The sequence below is a fragment of the Neomonachus schauinslandi genome, chromosome 11, assembly GCF_002201575.2.
Source record: "Neomonachus schauinslandi chromosome 11, ASM220157v2, whole genome shotgun sequence".
NCBI lineage: Eukaryota > Metazoa > Chordata > Mammalia > Carnivora > Phocidae > Neomonachus > Neomonachus schauinslandi.
The window spans coordinates 56,024,310-56,043,032 of NC_058413.1; the positions used below are offsets into that span (position 1 = coordinate 56,024,310).

The window sequence follows — 18,723 nt, forward strand, 5'->3', positions numbered from 1 at the left end:
TGGTTTTCAAAAATATAAGGTTCAAAGAAGGTTGAACTTATGTTGAATTTATTCTTGTTTTTTGGGGGGCTACATGAATTCTTTCATTCTTCTGTAATGCTTTCACTGACTAATCCAAATCAAAGCAGTCTTTTTATTTCCATGTATTTGTCTTGTTTGCCCTAGTCATTTGATTTTACCCAAGAACACAAAGTTATATGTATGTTTATTTTGTCTCTCCTCCATTGTAATTGAAACTTGCGAGTGGGGATCCAACATAATTTTTGTCCTGTGTGGTATCCTGACAAAGGAGTTTAGGAACTTAACAGTAGTCTAGTCCAACCTGCCTATTCTGTAGATGGAAAACTCAAAAATTTGTTACTTGTTTTGATGCACATTTAGTATTTACATGCCTAACTTCATAGCATAAATATAATTAGCCTTGATTTAGGGCTGTAATTCATTTTGAAACTAATGAAGAGTCTCAGAATCAAGAACTTTTAGGACACAACAACAATAACATTTCTGCTGTCCTTCATAGTTTATGGAGCTCTCTTATGTATATTATTTCATTATATCCTCAGAAATCTGTGAGGTAGAGAGGTAATTTTATCATTGTCATTTTAGAAATAATGACACTAAAACTCAAAGACTCAACTTGCAAGTAATTGATAGAGCTGGGGCTGCAACCTAAGACTTTGAACTCCAAATGTTATATATGTCCTGTTTTATCATCCTGCTTTCTAGATCATCTGTCCAATCTTGTTGTTGGTGGACAGGATTTCTTTTCAGTATTTCAGCCATCCAGTAAGTGTTGACTAGATGCTCAGGTTGTAATACAGAACACATTTTCAGGTGCATTGGGGAAAAAAAGACTTCCTACAGCATTTTGTTCTTATTATACACAAGCATGCATCTACTTACACAAATGCACCCCTATTTATTATAGCAGTTATCACATTGAATTGTAATTTGTCTTTTTACATGTCTGTCTCCCCAACCAGATTGTGTGCTTCTTGAGCATCCTTTGTTATTCCGTAAGCTCCTTTATATCCTCAATGCCAATATAGACTCCTGCATATAGGTGCCTAGTTTGTTGAATCAGTGTATACGAGTGAATGAGTAAGTAAATACAGACACAAAAGATATTATGCCCTCTGGGGGCTTACGGTCTTCTTGGGGAGATAAAAGCATGAAGTTTACAGTAAATACAAAGATTAAAAAAAAAAAAACAAATTGTTTTTTTTTTTAAGAGAAACTTTGTTTATAGGGTTTTTTTTTTTAACTAATATAAAACAGATTCCCAGCCTGTAGTTCATGTAATTGCTTCCCGGCGTCAGGATTGGTCAGAACATGAGATTGCAATGGAGACTAGCCCCACCATAATTTATCAGGATGTATCCAGTGAATCACAATCAGCTACTTCAACAATCAAAGCTCTATTAGAACTCCAACAGACAACAGGTATGAATTCACATGCTCAATTGAATGAAGCATGTTTTCTCTAGAGATGGGTTGTGCTAAAATACTACCACTGTTATATTTTCTTTGTTATTATTTGAGCACATTTCCCCCCTCTGGACTGGTCTATAATCGTTGCCGCAGTCTGTTTACTTGTCAGTTCAATAAGATGTGCCCAAGAGTACTGAAGGATAGACTAGTCAGGGAGAAAAAAGGACAGAACTCTTTCTTTTCTGTCTCCTGCTTAAAAGGGCAATCCTGTAGCCTCGTGTCACCCAGAAGGCAGTAGTTTCTATCATTTCTAGGCACAAGGATAGATGCAGTATAGCTGCTAATTGTATGTAAGAATAGTAGGAGGCAGATTGCAGGGCCCCTGCCATCCTCCTTGATATTGGTGGGCAGTTTTGTGGACATGAAACACCATTAATGGCCCTTGCTAGCATTCTCATTTGTTTTTTCTTTATATTTCATTGTATAATTTAACCACTTGAGCTTCCATGCAAAGCCATCCTCATTTAACAAGATCCTGTCAGTATTTCTGGTTGCTTAAATATCTTCAGTAAACTCTAGGCAAAACCTGTGTCAGTTATACTGACTTTCGTGTTACACAATAAGTCAAAGATCGTTAGGGTACGTAAGGGACCTTAGCAATGATCTCATCCAGCCCTTTCATTTTATGCATAAATAAACTGAGATCCAGAGAGTTTACCCAATTGGCTAGTGGCAGAGTGAGACTCCATGTCTTTTGATTCCTACCTAATTCAGTGTCCTCTTTACTTGTGGGGTGACTGTGATATTATTTTGGTTTTGTTTTGCTTTCTTTGTTTAAATGATTAGCTTGATTTTGTCATATTGTACTTCGTAGGAATGATCTGAATGATCTTTCAGTGGACGTAATTACTGGTAACTATTTGTTGTAACATCCACTTTACTCTAGCCAAAGAATACTAGCACTTAATATCTTCGGTTAATCTTTCTATTGGTGTCGTTTTTGGCCTTAGGCACTTCCTCAGCTCCTTGTCTTTGACATACTCAGCCATTTCCATTAATGTCCTATAGAGGGTGGAAACCGAATGAGCAGATTTTTTAGAAAAATGATAAGATAGAAAGTATATTTATCCATGGAACCCATTCTTGTTTCCAGACGATTCCATAAAACATTTTTGTAGAACAGAGAGGTTGTTTTTTCCTAACACTGAAATTTTTTATTCTTTAAGAGTTGTTGAAGACTTGGTAGATTTCTTTGGAGATTATCTTGAATTTTTAACAGATCAAATTAAACCGGTCATTGTATTGTATTGTACTCTTCTGGGTAGATATGCCCTAGAGCAAATCATGGTGTATACTGCTTATTCACCCTTTGTTTTCAGGTTGAACTCGAGGATACCAGGGACTACCTTGAAGAAGGGTAAAGGAAATGTTCTAAGAGGAGTGTGTACAAGGGAAACAGATTGTTTGGCCTAGTCATAGTAGGGGGGAATTTTAGTCTGTATGCATATGAGTTCTTCTTGCTAGGCTGCTCGGTATGGTTGCACAAATTGTGCCTTCTACAACCATACATAGCAGTCTGCTTTTTTCTTTTCAATTCACTGTCTCCTTAGTCATGGCCAGTGTGGCACCACAGAGGTCTGGCTCATTATTCCCATGGACAACTCTGGTTTTGATACTTGTTTGTAATAAAAGTTAACTTTTCCCCTGACTTTTTTATGCAGTAAAGGAAAAATTGGAATCTAAACCAAGACAACCCACTATTGACTTGAGTCAGATGGCAGTGCCTATTCAGATGACCCAGGAAAAGAGACATTCTCCTGAGAGTCCATCCATTGCTGTGGTAGAGTCAGAACTAGTTGCTGAATACATCACTACTGGTAGGTGTCCTTTAAAAAGTAGTATTAAGGTAGGAGAGCTACCTTTCTGGATTTGATGGGATGCTTGTTTGGGGAAGAATATAGGTTTTATATTTCTAGATCTTTTCCAATTTGCTCTGAGAGCAAATTCACATTGTCAGGCTTGGGACTTACCCTATCTTTAATGGTGAGGGGGAAAAAATCAATTGGTTATTGCAAATTGCAAGTTGGCCATATATGATGTCTGTGAATACAGGGTGACAGTTGTAGAGAGGATAAAATACCTTTCATATAAGAAGAAGTATTTTGAGGCATCTGAGTTTTTTTAGTTTTGGGGGAGGGGAAGGTGGGTCAAGGGAGAAAGAAGGTATAAAACCCAATACTTTTTTAACATAAAGAAAAAAAATGTGGAAAACTTGAAATCCATGTAAATACTTAGGAGTTCTGGTGGAAAGCAAATTAGGTATTTGTTTAAAATGTGGTCTGGCAGTAAACCACTAATGAGATTTTTGGATGGCATAGATAGAAAAGTGGAGCAGGAAGGATAATAGATTCTTTCTCTCATATTCTGGTGAGACCACACCTGGAATACTGCTTTCTGGTTTGGACACTTCATTACCTTGAGATTTGAAATAGTTCAGAGGACAGTAATATGAATAATTAGGGGTTAGGAGAAATGACTTATGAGGCAGTATGTCAAGAACACCTGTCTTAAGTTTTCTTAAGCAGTGATTAAAAGAGAATACGAAGTTACAAATATTTAAAGGATGTAGAAAATACCAAAGCAGAAAAGGAATTCTTTGGTATCATTTTAAGAGATATTTTTAAAAGATTAATGGGTTAAAATTGCCAGAGGGGAAAATCTAGTTAGAGACTATGGAAAGCCATCTAGCATCTTTCTTTAGAGATCTTTAGCAGAAAGCTAAAGAAAGCAGAGGGCAGTGTGTTGGGGCAATCAGTATTAACCTCTGGGGATAGACTAGATTGTCAAATGGTAAACAGAGGAAAAGACCTATGATTTCTTCCCTTACTTATCCTTTTCAGAACGCACTGATGAGGGGACAGAGGTTGCTTTTCCCCTTCTAGGTAAGTGGTGTGCATCCATTTGTAGTATAACTGAAGGTTAAATATTATTGTTTGGGGGGGAACCACTTACATGGATGCGCTCTACTCTGATCTGGTAGAGGAAAGGTAAGCTCCGCTCAGTGAAAAGGAGACTTTCCTTTCGCAGGATAGTGGGATTCTTTCTCAGAAATGAGCAGTTTGACATTGGAAAAAATAAGAGCTTTTAAAGAAATAAGTGACTGTTTTGTGCTGTTGATATGGCGCAGTTAAGGGTCACTTCAGCTGTTTTCCAAATGTTCACTCTCTGACTTCCTTCCATTATCTCCTCCCTATCATATCCTAAGCCACATTAAGCATTTTCTTTGACTTCAGATCCAGCTTCCTGGACCTGATCTCTTGTATTATCCTACAGTAGGTGTTAGTTTTCTCTGACTTTCCTGCACACTGGGGAATTACTATGAACGGATTTACAGTATCTTGAATGAGGATTATTCTTAAATGATTTTAGTTGATCTATTAAATCCACTTCCTTTCTTAATAAAAAATTTAATGTTATAATTAAGATTAGTATGGGCAGCAGAAATGTTCCATATAATCTGATAATTTCATGAAAAATTGTTTATTTTTCAAATGTCATTCATTTCTGATGATGCTTCTATCAGTAAAAAACTTCATTAGTTTAATTTTAATATGAGTATGATTTGTTTTTTCTCCTCAGTCACATTATAAATGATTTCCATAGTTGTTTTAATATCAACACTTTTTTTCAGTTTGGTTGAGCACATATGGAAGATTTTGTTAACTCATATAATTTAAAATATGCATATAAAGCATACTGTGAAATGCAGTAAGATACTGCAGTACATTTATACCAGTGGTGCTGCCTATAATCTCTTATATCACATGTAGGCATATGTGTAAGCAACAATAGAAAAACTGTGAATATAGACAGAATGAGTTATAAAAATAAATAAAGCCTGTTTATATTTCACTGGATAGTTTTAGTTCTGTACTTATAATACCTAGGTAGTACTTTGACATTGATTTCTGTAGCGATCATCTTCTCCTTGGACATTCCACTATGACTTTTCTAAACATGGAACCATTTGAATATGGAACTACTTGAAATTGCAAATCAAGATATTTGAGCATTAGAATCATGGGTTATTCAGAGAATTTTGATATTCTCAAAATCCTTAGCTAATCTTACAGATTTGTTTTACTCTGTTTTTAATTCAAAAAGTTTGTTTCCCAGTAACCATAAGCATTTTTAAGGCTCTATAGAATAAGAAGTGGTGAATGTTTTACTGTTTAAAAAGTTGAAGTTGAGGCTGGTAAGAGATAGTTTGGCATCAATGTAGAAGTATTGGTTTACATCTGTTACATCGATATAAATGTCTAGTTTATTCCTTTGGACCTTTGTAGCGAGAAAATAGGAAATGGGGTTGTTTTCCTGTTACACTGTATTCTCACCCATTTATGTCAGATGAACAAAATTTGGATTTTTCTATTCTTTTGTTTGCTTTATAAGACTTAACAATTTAAGGACCATTTTCCATCTGTTACTTCATTTGATCCTCTTCTAGGTAGAAAAAAATTTTTATTCTTTTAAAAAAACAAAAATAAACAAAAGTTTAGAGACTCTAAGTTTAGAGACTCATAGAATTTAAATGACCTCTTCAAATTCACATAACTGGTTGGTGGCAGGGTGGGACAGAATCCACCCAGGTGTGACTCTTGGTGCAGCTCTTTGTGCAGTATCATCTTGACCTCTTACATCTTTAGGAACTATAAGGCTGCAAGACAGTGTCACTTCATGTAAAAGAATGAATGTTTCTGGGTTTTGTATTGCATTTGGAACTGGGACCAAGAAATTATTATCTTAGTAAATTAAGTATAATTTTAGTATCCTTAAAGATAATAGTCTAGGATTTGATTATAGAAATGTATTATTGTTTTGTTACCTTAATGGGGTGAAGGTTGTTGGAGACATTAAATACAGCTCACAGGAGGATATAACTTTAAGGGGTTTGTTCCTCCTTTGTGATAATAGTTTTCACAGTGCTTCTGCATTTCTCATCTCATCCTTATAATAGCTCTGTTATTCCCATTTTACAGATGAGAACACAGAGTCTCAGAGAAGATAAGTGACTTTCTCAGAGTCACACAGCTCATAGATGGGCAGACTCTGGTCTTCTGCTCCTAGTTCACAGTACCACACATTCTCTCTGTGATGCAATCTCACAGACATTTGTTTAAAATGACTACTGGTTACAGATGCTGTGGTGATTTCTGGAGAAATATCATCACCTCCTCTATTTTCAGTCAGCCATCGCTCCCAGCCCCAACAGCCCTCCCAGCCCCAGCGGACCCTGCTCCAGCATGTGGCTCAGTCACAGACCGCAACACAGACTTCGGTGGTGGTGAAGTCCATCCCAGCATCTTCCCCTGGAGCAATCACCCACATTATGCAGCAGGTTGTATCTCTTCTTTCTCTTCCTACCTTCTGTAACTGCCTCCTTCCTGAAATAAGGCTTAGTTTCATCGATTATGGGAGAGGAAATAACTGACTTGAAGAGCATTTGTGTAGTTCTTTCATCTGTGAGGACTGAGTAGAGGAAATGAATTGAGAGTCTTAATACTTGGAATGTAATTAAGAAACAGTATTCATGGATCTTCTGTAAAATTGGAACATTTGAAAAGGGTGGGACTATCCAAATGAATCTATGACTTCAGAATTGGTCACTCTTTCTATATCCATTGTTATGGAAGCATTTATCACTGAGGTGAGATTTTTAAATGAAATAGAAGTTGGCTTGTTTAGCTGTTTGTTGCTAGGTGTTTTGCTTTTCGAATGAATTCTCGTAGGAAACGTTATTTATAAGTAGGTATAAATATCTGACTTCTTTCACTATATGTGACCAGTTAAGGAGGAGGAGACTCAATGAGGAAGGAGACTGAGTTAATACACAACAGAAAATCGGTTGCCAGGGGTAACGGGGAAAAGAAAAGAATATGCTGATCAGCTGATTTTGTGTCAGATACTGTGCTTTGAGCTTTAAATACATTAATTTGTTTAATTCTCAACTATGATCCTGCAAGGTGGGTGTATTATCCCTCTTACAAATGAGGAAACTCATGCTTACAGAAGTTAAGTAACTTATTCTGGGTGGCAGAGCCAGGATTTAAACTCAGAGCATCCTGCCTCTATACAAAGTGATGTCATAGATGCCAGATTTAAGCGTGACTTATCATCAGTTGTCACATAAATCACCATCATTTGACTGGTAGCAGTTGATCCTAATTTTAAGCAAACTAACCTGAATGGCAATAAAGACATTGGTGCATTAAAAACCTATATGTGTAAGGTCATTATGAGATAGGGGAGAGTTTCAATTGAATCTCAGAGTTTTAAAGTTTAGAGTGAAGGAATAGCATGATAAGGAAGTGGGAAGGATGGGGTTGGGGTGGATTTTATGTCACTGAGGAAAGCCAGGTGGCCAGAGGTTTAGCTAAGTATCAGATCTCAGCCTGGATGCTGGCAGGTCCTGACATTGAGCTTTCTCAGGACCCCCAGAGAGGTCAAACAGGCTGACCCTAACCAGGTCCCTCAAGATCGATGCCTCCTCCCATCACTGTTCTATCCGACACGGAACAATCTCCCTTTCCACAGACAAGAGTGCTCTCATCCCCTCCCCCAGTCTCCTTCCCTCCTGGCAGCCGAGTCTCTGGGAAACTGTTGCCCAGTGGGCCCAGAATATGACCAAAGGGGCGAGGATGACTAGCGCAGAGGATTGTTCACACAGGCCTTGGTGAAGCCTGATGAACCATTTCCACTCTGAGCAGAGAGGCCCTCTGTGGGGATCCGATGGGCATCCTCAGACAATAACTCTTCCCTTCTGGACAGCATTCGACATACACACGTGGGCTTCTCTGAACCTTGGCTTTTCTCTGAACACGTCGTTCCTGGGTTGCAGTGTTCTTTTCTTTGGATGGGTCGGTATCTCTGATGACCAGGCGAGAGAGCTGTGTCCTGAGCCAGGGAGGCTCTTCCTTTTCTGTGTTGAGCTGTGCTTGCAGGGCAACCTTATTCCTCCTACCTATACATTCTGGGCCCTCGAGGACTTTTCTTATAGAAGTGAGTAGACCAGTTTTTGCAGTTTTCTTTTTAGGCTCTTCCTTCTGAAAATTTTTGAATGAATCTCATAACCAAGTCTTTTCCAGTTTGAGGAAAATGTAGCAATGTAGGTGTTTTTCTTATTTCATTCTTACTTTGTGCCTTTTTTACTCAGGCATTAAGCAGTCACACTGCTTTTACCAAACACAGCGAGGAACTTGGAACTGAGGAGGGCGAGGTTGAAGAGATGGACACTTTAGACCCTCAGACAGGTCTGTTTTACCGATCTGCCCTGACTCAGTCACAGTCAGCTAAGCAGCAGAAACTTAGCCAGCCCCAGCTGGAACAGACTCAGCTGCAAGTGAAAACTCTGCAGTGCTTCCAGACTAAACAGAAGCAGACCATCCACCTGCAGGCAGACCAGCTCCAGCACAAACTCCCGCAAATGCCCCAGCTTTCCATCAGGCATCAAAAACTCACCCCTCTTCAGCAAGAACAAGCACAGCCCAAGCCAGATGTACAGCACACACAGCATCCCATGGTGGCCAAAGACAGGCAGCTTCCTACCTTAATGGCACAGCCCCCACAAACTGTAGTACAGGTGCTCGCAGTGAAAACCACGCAGCAGCTCCCTAAACTGCAGCAGGCTCCGAACCAACCCAAAATCTACGTGCAACCCCAAACCCCCCAGAGCCAAATGCCGCTCCCAGCCGCATCAGAGAAACAGCCGGCAAGCCAGGTAACGGAATATTGGTAGCATGCAAAGTTAAACTTCTCTGTTCACGGAAAAAATGAGAACATCACGACCCTATCGTGATTAGCAGTGCTTTCTCCTGGCAAGAGGAAACTCAAAAGCCTCATTTGTGCTGGTATTACTTTACCCCATCAGAAGGTTGACATTAGGGAAGAAATGCACGCATTAATATAGGAAGGAAAAAAAAAAAAGCATAGCACGCAGAACTTGATTTTCCAGGCAGTTTTTAACGAAATCACTTCAGCATTGATCAGCGGTGCATAGAAGCAAGATCCCTAAATTACTTGTATTTTTTAGATATAAAATATTTTTTCCCACGCTTGTAAACTCTCGTATCTGTGGTAGTAATGCTAAGTAAACTACAATCTTTTAAGGAGCTTCATTGAACCAGCTTCCTTTGTAGTTTACATCATCATCATCTAGTTAATAAATTTACTTTCTAGATTTATCTTCTAGATTGAAGAGGAATTATCTGGATATTCAAAAGAAAAATTATATTAGGGGAAAACCAGTGGCTTTGGAGTGATGTATATATGTGTATTATAAATACATATATAGAAAATATATTTGTATAGCTGTATTTTGAAGCAAAAAATTGAAAATCCTACTTTTTATTTAAAAACGGAAGATGATGTAAATAATATGAGAATGGGTTGAAGGTATACTGTGTGGGGATATAAATCCCAAAGAAAAACAAGGCTGCTGTGACTTTTTTTCGTTTACTGCTATGAACCTTGGCTGGCTAGATGAAGGTTCTTTTTACCCCTCCTCTTTCCCTAGGTTTCTTAAAAGTAACCAGATACTTTCCCATACAGCCCTCTTTTAAAACACCAAGCTTCATTCAGAATGTCTTCCTAGTATACCGCACGAATGTTTCTTTTGCCATATTATCTGGGGTGTTGGATAGGTTTTTCTCAAAGAGATGTAGCTGTAACACACACAACCCCAATTTGTTTTCAGGTGGAGCAGCCAATTATAACCCAAGGATCCTCTGTTACAAAGATAACTTTTGAGGGGCGCCAGCCTCCCACAGTTACAAAGATAACTGGTGGCAGTTCTGTGCCTAAGCTGACATCACCAGTTACAAGCATATCTCCCATTCAGGCCTCTGAGAAGACAGCAGTGTCAGACATTTTGAAAATGTCTTTGATGGAAGCTCAGATTGATACAAATGTAGAGCATATGGTAGTGGATCCCCCAAAGAAGGCTCTTGCCACTAGTATGCTCACTGGTGAAGCAGGATCATTACCCTCCACCCACGTGGTGGTGGCAGGGATGGCGAATTCCACTCCCCAGCAACAGAAATGTAGAGAGTCCTGTTCAAGTCCATCTGCTGTTGGCCCTCCCTTAACGACAAGGAAAATCGATGCACCAGGAGTGCCTGCGACAGGCCAGTTCATGCGTATTCAGAATGTAGGCCAAAAGAAAGCTGAAGAGAGCCCAGCAGAAATTATCATCCAGGTAAGAACTGGAAGGAACATGAGAAGTATTGGGCATCTTGGGGGTTGTGGGTTTGGTGTGATTGGGATGTTGCAGGAAGAGTCAAGCCAAGATGGCAAAAGACATAGTGATTATTTTTGAGATGGCATTTGAAAAATTTGGTTTAATACCTGTTGCAAATACACAAATTTATATTTTCTGGAAGAGAATCCTAGAAAATTGGTGGATGTTATCACACAGCACCCCTCAGAGGCGATCAAGGGCCCTGAGCCCATATGTCAGCTTGATTTATAGATACAAAACATGCTTGCCAGTGTTAACTCAGTAAGTCAGCCCAGAAAATCAGCAGCTTGATGGGGTCAAACTCCTCCCCGGTCTTTGCTCAAAAAAGGGGTATAACTGGATTGAACTTTTATTTCAAGTTAATTTCAGGGACCCTTTCCTTGGAAAAACATAGTTCTTTATCTTGATCTAAATTTATGGCTTTCAGGACAATTAAACCTTAATTAACTGCAGTGTCTGGAGAAACATGTTGTAAGAAAATGTTTCTACATAATTTAATTTTATATTTAATTTAGGATTAACCATAAGGCTTTGCTTTTTATTTTAATCATTGTTGAAAAATCTTGTTAATGGTTACTGTCCTGCCTTGGTAAGTACAGGCTAGTGAACATAATGAATTATTCATTGGCAGTAGATCTTCTATGCCTCACATTCCCTTCATTCTAAAACTCATCTGTCATCATGCATAATAGATCAAGACTAAAGAATTACTGAGTTCAGACTAGCCTTTAGAAGTTGTGTTTTACTTCCCTTTGTCCTTGCAGGGTTTCAGGTTGTTTTCTTGACACTTGTCATTTTTTTGGCTATGCTGATAGATGGCTTGGAAGTTATCAGAACAGCACATTTTAGTTAATGGAGAATTTGGATTCATTGAAATGTGGATAATCTAGGATTTACCATAGAGTCACTGTTGTGTGACTTGGAGTTTCTGTGGTAAACTTTCCCTTTTCCATGATGCCAGGCTATAAGAGAATGCAAATTGACCAGTATTCACCCAATATGATATAAATAAGTATGGGGAAAATGCCTAAAGGCAGATAGAACTGGCCATTGAATTAAATGATTTGTTCCTCTGTAAAAACAATTGTTAGCAAATTCAGTAATTCTTGACGGAGGGATTCGTTTGCACATCCCCCCCCCCCCCCCCCCCGAGGTAGAAAAGGAATGAGTTCCTGGCTTTGCCACTCACTATGTGACTTTAGGCAGGGCTATTTAACCTCACTCTGCCTTAGTTTTCTCATCGGTAAAAATGGGAATAAGGAATGCCTACTTTACATGATTGATGGGAGGATTACACAAAATTGAGATGAAGCACCTAGCACAGTACCTGGCTCTTGGTGATTGCCCAATAAATGGTAGCTGTTAACTGTTTTACTAAAATTTACTGTGGCTCCTGAGAGTCTACGGCCATACCACCCTGAACACGCCCGATCTCGTCTGATCTCGGAAGCTAAGCAGGGTTGGGCCTGGTTAGTACTTGGATGGGAGAGTTTAAATTGGTATACTCCCTAAACTGGAAATAATTTGGGATAGCTTATTTGGAAATTATTTTCTGCACTTTATGAACAGGGCTGAAAATTGCTTTGTATATCAAGGATAGTATCAAATGAGTCTGCTCTCTACAGAACACACAGCTAACTTTCAGTGTATACCATGTGCTAGGTGGTCATGTCAGAAGGAAGGACAGTGTGTTGGTTAGGAACCGAGCTTTTGGAGTCAGAAACACCTGGATTTGAGTCTCACCTGTACTCCTCCTTCCCAGCATTGTGGTTTGGAGCAGCAGAGTTCACCTCTGTACCTCCATTTCATTCCCTGTGAAATGGAGACCATAACCATTGCCTCACAGGGTTGTTTTGAGGATTTCATGGAAAACTGTATGGAATGCAGCTAGTTAAGTGTCTGACACAGAGGAACACTCAATAACTATAGCTCCTGTTACTATAATCATCATGAATATATTGTTAGGATATTTTCAGATCTTACTAGTTACACTTAGCTTTGACCGGAAGTACTGATTTTACAGATTCAGTAAAATAGTATGGGGATGAATGAAAGCAGTCTGCAGAAGTGCTTTGATTCTTGAAAAATGTTTTATAAGAATCTAACATGTTTAATAATAAGTGCTTTGAATGAAAAGCATTGTTCTTTGTAGACAGATAATCTGTATTTCATTCATTTGTTCATTCATTCATTCATTCATACCACATGTATTATTTAACCTCTATGTTCTAGGTGCTGTGCTAGGTGCAGACTAGAGGAGTAAACAAGACAAATACATCTTCTGTTCTGAAGGAGTCTATATATGTGGAACTCATAGAATTTTAGAACTTTGAGGATCTTTAGAGTATATCTTCTCTATCTTATTTTACACGAGGTTAAAGCTCAATGGGGTGAAGTGACTTGTTCAGAGGTCCACAGCAAGTCTGAGCCAGAGTTGAACTGCAGTCCAGGCCTCCTGACCCCACCTAAGACTTCTTCACAGATCAGCTATATGGAACAGAGTGGGAGAAAACAAGTAACAGAAAACTCCACTACTCTAGATTCAGTGCCTTGGCATCTTACAATATTTTCTTTATAGTGTTAAAATTATTTTTACATCCCTCTCCCCATCCTTCACCCCCCCCCTGCCCCCGCCGGCAGTAGAAGATTCTTTTGGTCAGGTGTATTTCCTGATATTCAATTTTGCCCTGGGACTTTTAATGTTAAAGATAGGTCAATTCATTTGGCAAGTGTTTATTGCACATCCAGTGTGTGACAGGCCCTCTTCAGAGCTCTGGGCATCTGGCAATGAAAAAAGATAGTCAAGATCTATACTTTCCTGGAGCTTCCATTCTAAGGGTGAGAAAAAAATTTAACAAACGAAGAAAAAGTAACAATGTAATAGTCGTGGGGGTGGGACCTACCCAGTGATCTGGTTTCATGGTCATAGAAGGAAGACTTCTCAAAACGTTTTACTCTAAGCATTTGAGCTAAGATGCAGATGACAGGATGGAACCAGCCATGCAGAGATTTGGAGAAAAAGTATTCTAGGAAGAGGGGAAGAACTAGTACGAGTGTGTTTGGCATGAGCCTGGAACCGTGATAAGAAGTTTGATTTTATAGCCATTATGATAGGAAACAGTTGTAGAACTTTAAGCAGGGGTATAATGTGAACTGATAGACCTTTTAAAAAGGTATCTGATAAAGATGAGAAAGAAGAACCTGACAAGGCAATATGGCCATAATATGTGTTTGTCTACTGGTATTTTTATTGTTTAAAAGACGGTTTTGTCCTCTTTAGAAAGAGTATTGTATGTGACCCAAATAAATAACTTCCCCTTTGAACTACCAAAGGGTTACTGAAGGTTACTGAAGGGTTTAAAATATATTGTGGTGTCAGCAAATTAATCCTATATCTTGCAGATAATAATGAGTGAAATCTGACTACATTTACATTTAAAATTTGCTTAATGATCAAACGAAAATGTCCTTTAAAGTCTCTCTCTTGAATTAGGCACAGACTTCAGCCTCCTTTACTAGAAGAGGTGCCATCAGGAAGTGGAAAGATCACTTTAAGTTGTTAGAAGACTTGAGCTTGAATCCTGGCACTTTAACTTTGACCAACTGTGTGACCTTGATTAAGTCACTTACCCTCTTGGTTTCCTCATTTGTAAAATGGGAGTAACATTTTTCTTATAGTGTTATTATGGGGATTTAGTAGAATATCATGTGTGAAAGAAAGCACCTAGCACAGTGCCTGGCGTGTAGTAGTTGTCCAATAAATGTCAGTTTCCTTGTTTCCTTTCTTAGTGTTGGAGAAATCCTCCTGTTTCTTTTTCTTACCATAAAGCCTCTCTCCTGTGTCTTCTCTTCCAGGCCATTCCCCAGTACGCTATTCCTTGTCACTCCAGCTCCAACGTGGTTGTAGAGCCCAGTGGGCTTCTTGAGCTAAACAACTTCACTAGCCAGCAGTTGGATGATGATGAGACGGCAATGGAGCAAGACATAGACAGTAGCACAGAGGATGGAACCGAGCCCAGCCCCTCTCAGAGTTCTGCTGAACGGTCCTAAGTGTTTTGGAAACAGGAGTGCACTTTAAAACCGACTTGGTTACCAAGTGTCCAGGGAAGCCCTTGATTTTTGATGTCTAAAGAGAGCACTTTGCCCATGCTTAGGCTGTGGACCCCAAAATCGCAGTGTTTCAACAAGAACTGCTGCAGGAGCAGCATTTTAAAACAAGACAAAACTCACAGGGGACTGTACTTTTTTTAAAAAAAAAAAAGGAAAAAAAGAAAAAAAAAAAGAAAGAAAGAAAGAAAGAAAAAGATGCACATCTGCAGTGACAGAAGACCTGATATTCTTTCTCTGTTGGACCACGGCTGATGGAAAAGTATGCCATGCAGTGGAAAGAGACTTTTCCTGTGAATGTTCCTCAACTGGTTTCTACTGAGCAAAACACCGTCAGAAAAGGAGAATGTTAATAGTTTGTATTTTGAAACGGTGTGTCAGGAACAGTTTTTTAAAAAACCTTGTATGTTTTTGAAAATCCCTGGAAGTGTTGAATTGGTTAACATTTTACATTTGCTCAGTTTATAGTTTATGAAATAACTAGAAAAATACTGGCATTAAAGAATCCTTGTTAGATGGTGGAAATCAGATCCCTAACCAGTGGGAAGTGCTTTTTGGGTGGCTTGTACATTCTCACCAGTTGTATGCTAATTTATTGTGTTGTTGTTCCTTTGTGCTCTAGGCAGCACACTTGCCTCCTATTTATTTAAATGTAAACATTTCAAAGCAGGCCATATTCTTTCTGACAGATTTTCTGTAAACCAGGATTGCCTGCCCTTTCCACCTCCCACCCCTCCCCGCTCCTTTAAGAAAACTTAAGAGAAAATGTTTCATTGTGAAGGAGAGGAAAAGAAACATTTTCTGGCCCAAAGGAAATGTTCAGCTATGTTCAGGAAAAATTATTCATATGATGCTATCTTAACATTGAAATTGCACATTCATGTTGGACTGAAACTTTGAAGATAACTTTTACATACTTTTGTTTAACCCCCTTTGAAATGTATAAAAATTCATTTACAGTTCTAAATGTAATGTTTTTAAGCATTCTGCCTTTTTAGGACACAGTTTGTTTAAGCAATATGTTTGGGTCTTGTGATCACTGTCTGTCACAAGTAGAGTGAGGGGTAAGAGGGTGGGAGGGTTAACGGTCAGTTTTGACAAGTTGTGGCAAAGGAAGCAATTCTTTTCATTTTTAAAAAAAATGTAAATAGAAAAGTTTTTAACGGTTTTATATAGATTTCACTATAAATAAGCATTGTAAGACTGACAAATGTTGAACTGTACATACATATATCAGCATAACTGCCCAATTTTTTGGTGCTGAAGTACTGTAAGTAGATTTCATCAACAGTCTCCTAATTTTTGCATCTATATCTAGAAAAAATACTGTGATACTATAGTTAATAAATTCCCACTAGAGTGACACTGAAGATTTAAACACAAGCATTTATAAGATGCACTGACCTCTGGTAGTTGCCATCATTTCTCCTGAGCGGTAACGACTTACCCATAGATGGGGCTGTTGGATTTAATTTTATTGTACAAATTCATGTTTAAAGACTTTGTGATTGTTTCTAGTTAAGTAACTTTTTAACCTCTCCAGTCATAGGCTTCTTTGAAAATCTGATCACACTATGAACTCTCCCCAAAAAGACATGCATACCAATTGACATGTTAGATTTTACATACAGTCTTAGGGGTTTGTGGACCCCTAAGCCTAACCATGTATTCAAGGTTAAGCCCTCTGTTATGGTCAGTCCATTACTTACAGATGTAAGTTTTTATAAAATAAAATATCTTTTAAATATTCATGGGTCAGGTAACAAGAGCAAACTTGAATAAAGTTATTACGTTCTACTTCTACACATTCTGGCAGCATAGCGTACCTGTGTCCCTTTGAGAATTTAGCCTTAATATGTTTCCAGCAACTGGAATGGCAGATGAAACTTCCACAAGCTACAATTTTAAAAATTAGTGTGTATATATTAACAAACTATCAAGTGAGGGATTTAACATTTTTTTTTCTTTCAAAGGTATTACTTTCAAGGAGAGCATGAATTCTTTATTCAGAACAACAAATATTATTTAAAACATCTTCTACGTGTCAGGTACTGTTCTAAGCACCAGGGATTCCACAGTAAATAAACAGAAAATCCTACCCTTACGGAGTTTACAAACAGAGCTTCCTGCTGATGGAATGGATGCCAGGGCCGAAGGAAGGAGGAAACACAAGTGACTCTTAGGTTTCTTGATTAAGTGGATGGATGGTGATGCCGTATATGGATCTCCAGGTATCCTTTTACTGAAAGTCTTAGCATTAGATCTATTTGTATTTCATATGTTTAAGTCCATAAATTAAATGTAATTTTAAGTCAGTCCTTGTAAAAGATATTCAGAGATTATGCTGCAAATACTACAGAATTTTTAGAGTCCCAACAACTGTTACAGGCAGTGATAAGAAAAATCCATTTGGTTTAAACTTTGATAAATGCTTTGCATTGCAGAATGCAGTTTATGCTGAACTTAGAGAACTTAAAAAAAATGTTTTATTGAAATTAATTCACATGCCATACGATTCACCCATTTAAAGTGTACAGTTCAGTGATTTTCACTATATTTACAGAGTTGGGCAGCCATCACTACAGCCAGTTTTAGAACATTTGCATAACCCTAAAAAGAAACCCTGTACCCCTTAGCTGTTACCCCTGAAACACCCCATCACCCAGCCCTAGGCAACCACTAAACTACTTTCTGTCTCTATGGATTTGCCTATTCTGGACATTTCATATAAATGGAATCATATAGTATGTGGTCTTCTGTGACTGGCTTCTTTCATTTGGCATAGTATTTTCAAGGTTGTAGCATGTTTTAGTCCTTCGGTCCTTTTTATGGCTCAGTAATATTCCATTGCATGGATATACCACATTTTATTTATCCATTCATTGGTTGATGGACATTGGGGTTGTTTCTATTTTTTGGCTATTCTGAATAATCCTGCTGTGAACAGTTGTGTACAGTTTTTACATATGTTTTCAGTTCTCTTTGGTATATATCTAGGAGTGTAATTGCTGGGTCCTACAGTAACTATGGTTAATGATTTGAGAAACTACCAAAATCTTTTCTACAGTGACTGCACATTTTACAGCAGTATAGGACAGTTCCACTTTTTCTACATCCTCACCAATGCTTGCTATTATTCGTTTTTTGTTTTTATTTTTTTTTTTAAATTATATTCATCTTAGTGTGTGAAGTGGTACCTCATTGTGGTTCTGATTGACATTTCCCTGATGGCTAATGATAAGAATCTTTTCCTCTGCTTATTGGCCATTCACAGATCTTTGGAGAAATGTCCTTTGCCCATTTTTAAATTAAATGATTTTCTATTTTATTATTTAAATTGAGAACTTTGAAGTACAGGCAATAATACCACTCTTAAAAGAAAAGTAACTTGTTCTCTGGTAATTAATTCATCACCCTTAAAACCTTAATCACATTTTACTTCTTCCTCTCTAATGTAACAAATCGCTTAACATTCTTAAAACTGCATAGAGCTTTATAATTGAAAACACTTTTAAATACATTTCTTTGTGAGGTTCTCTCAATGACCTGCTAGGATAAGAGACATAGTACAAAGGAAATAGTGGCCAAGTGGTCTGGATTTGAGTCCCAGGTTCCTGTGTTAATGGATCATATGAGCTTGAGCAAGTCCCAGTCCCCCTAATACAAAGTTGAGTGTTTCTGCCCATGGGATTATTGTGAAGACTGGATGAAATAGTGCATGTAAAAATGCCAGGCGCAGAGCTAGGTGCTCTATTTTTTTTTAAGTCTAGTATTTATACCACTCCCACTTTATAAATAGAAAATGAGGGCTCAGAGACAAATGAAGTACCAAAATGCACAAATTATATGCTAATAGGCATCCTGCTGATCCCCAAGTTGCTACTTTCTAT

The 18,723-nt window shown here is 38.2% G+C and overlaps 1 protein-coding gene across 4 annotated transcripts in view; it reads left to right on the forward strand.

The window, feature by feature from the left end:
• The window catches only part of EMSY (EMSY transcriptional repressor, BRCA2 interacting), an 89,234-nt gene extending 71,053 nt beyond the window's left edge, over positions 1–18,181 (forward strand). For 3 of the 4 annotated variants that reach the window (XM_021704634.2, XM_021704635.2, XM_021704636.2), the window contains 7 exons: positions 1,279–1,443; positions 3,153–3,308; positions 4,332–4,373; positions 6,678–6,829; positions 8,645–9,208; positions 10,184–10,684; positions 14,582–16,627. In XM_021704634.2, the coding sequence (XP_021560309.1) occupies positions 1,279–1,443; positions 3,153–3,308; positions 4,332–4,373; positions 6,678–6,829; positions 8,645–9,208; positions 10,184–10,684; positions 14,582–14,776 (1,775 nt within the window). In that variant the 3' untranslated portion in view covers positions 14,777–16,627. Of the gene's footprint in view, positions 1–1,278; positions 1,444–3,152; positions 3,309–4,331; positions 4,374–6,677; positions 6,830–8,644; positions 9,209–10,183; positions 10,685–14,581 lie in introns of all 4 variants that reach the window. The other variant, XM_044919218.1, reaches the window with a different exon arrangement.
• The last annotated feature ends 542 nt before the right edge of the window (positions 18,182–18,723 follow it).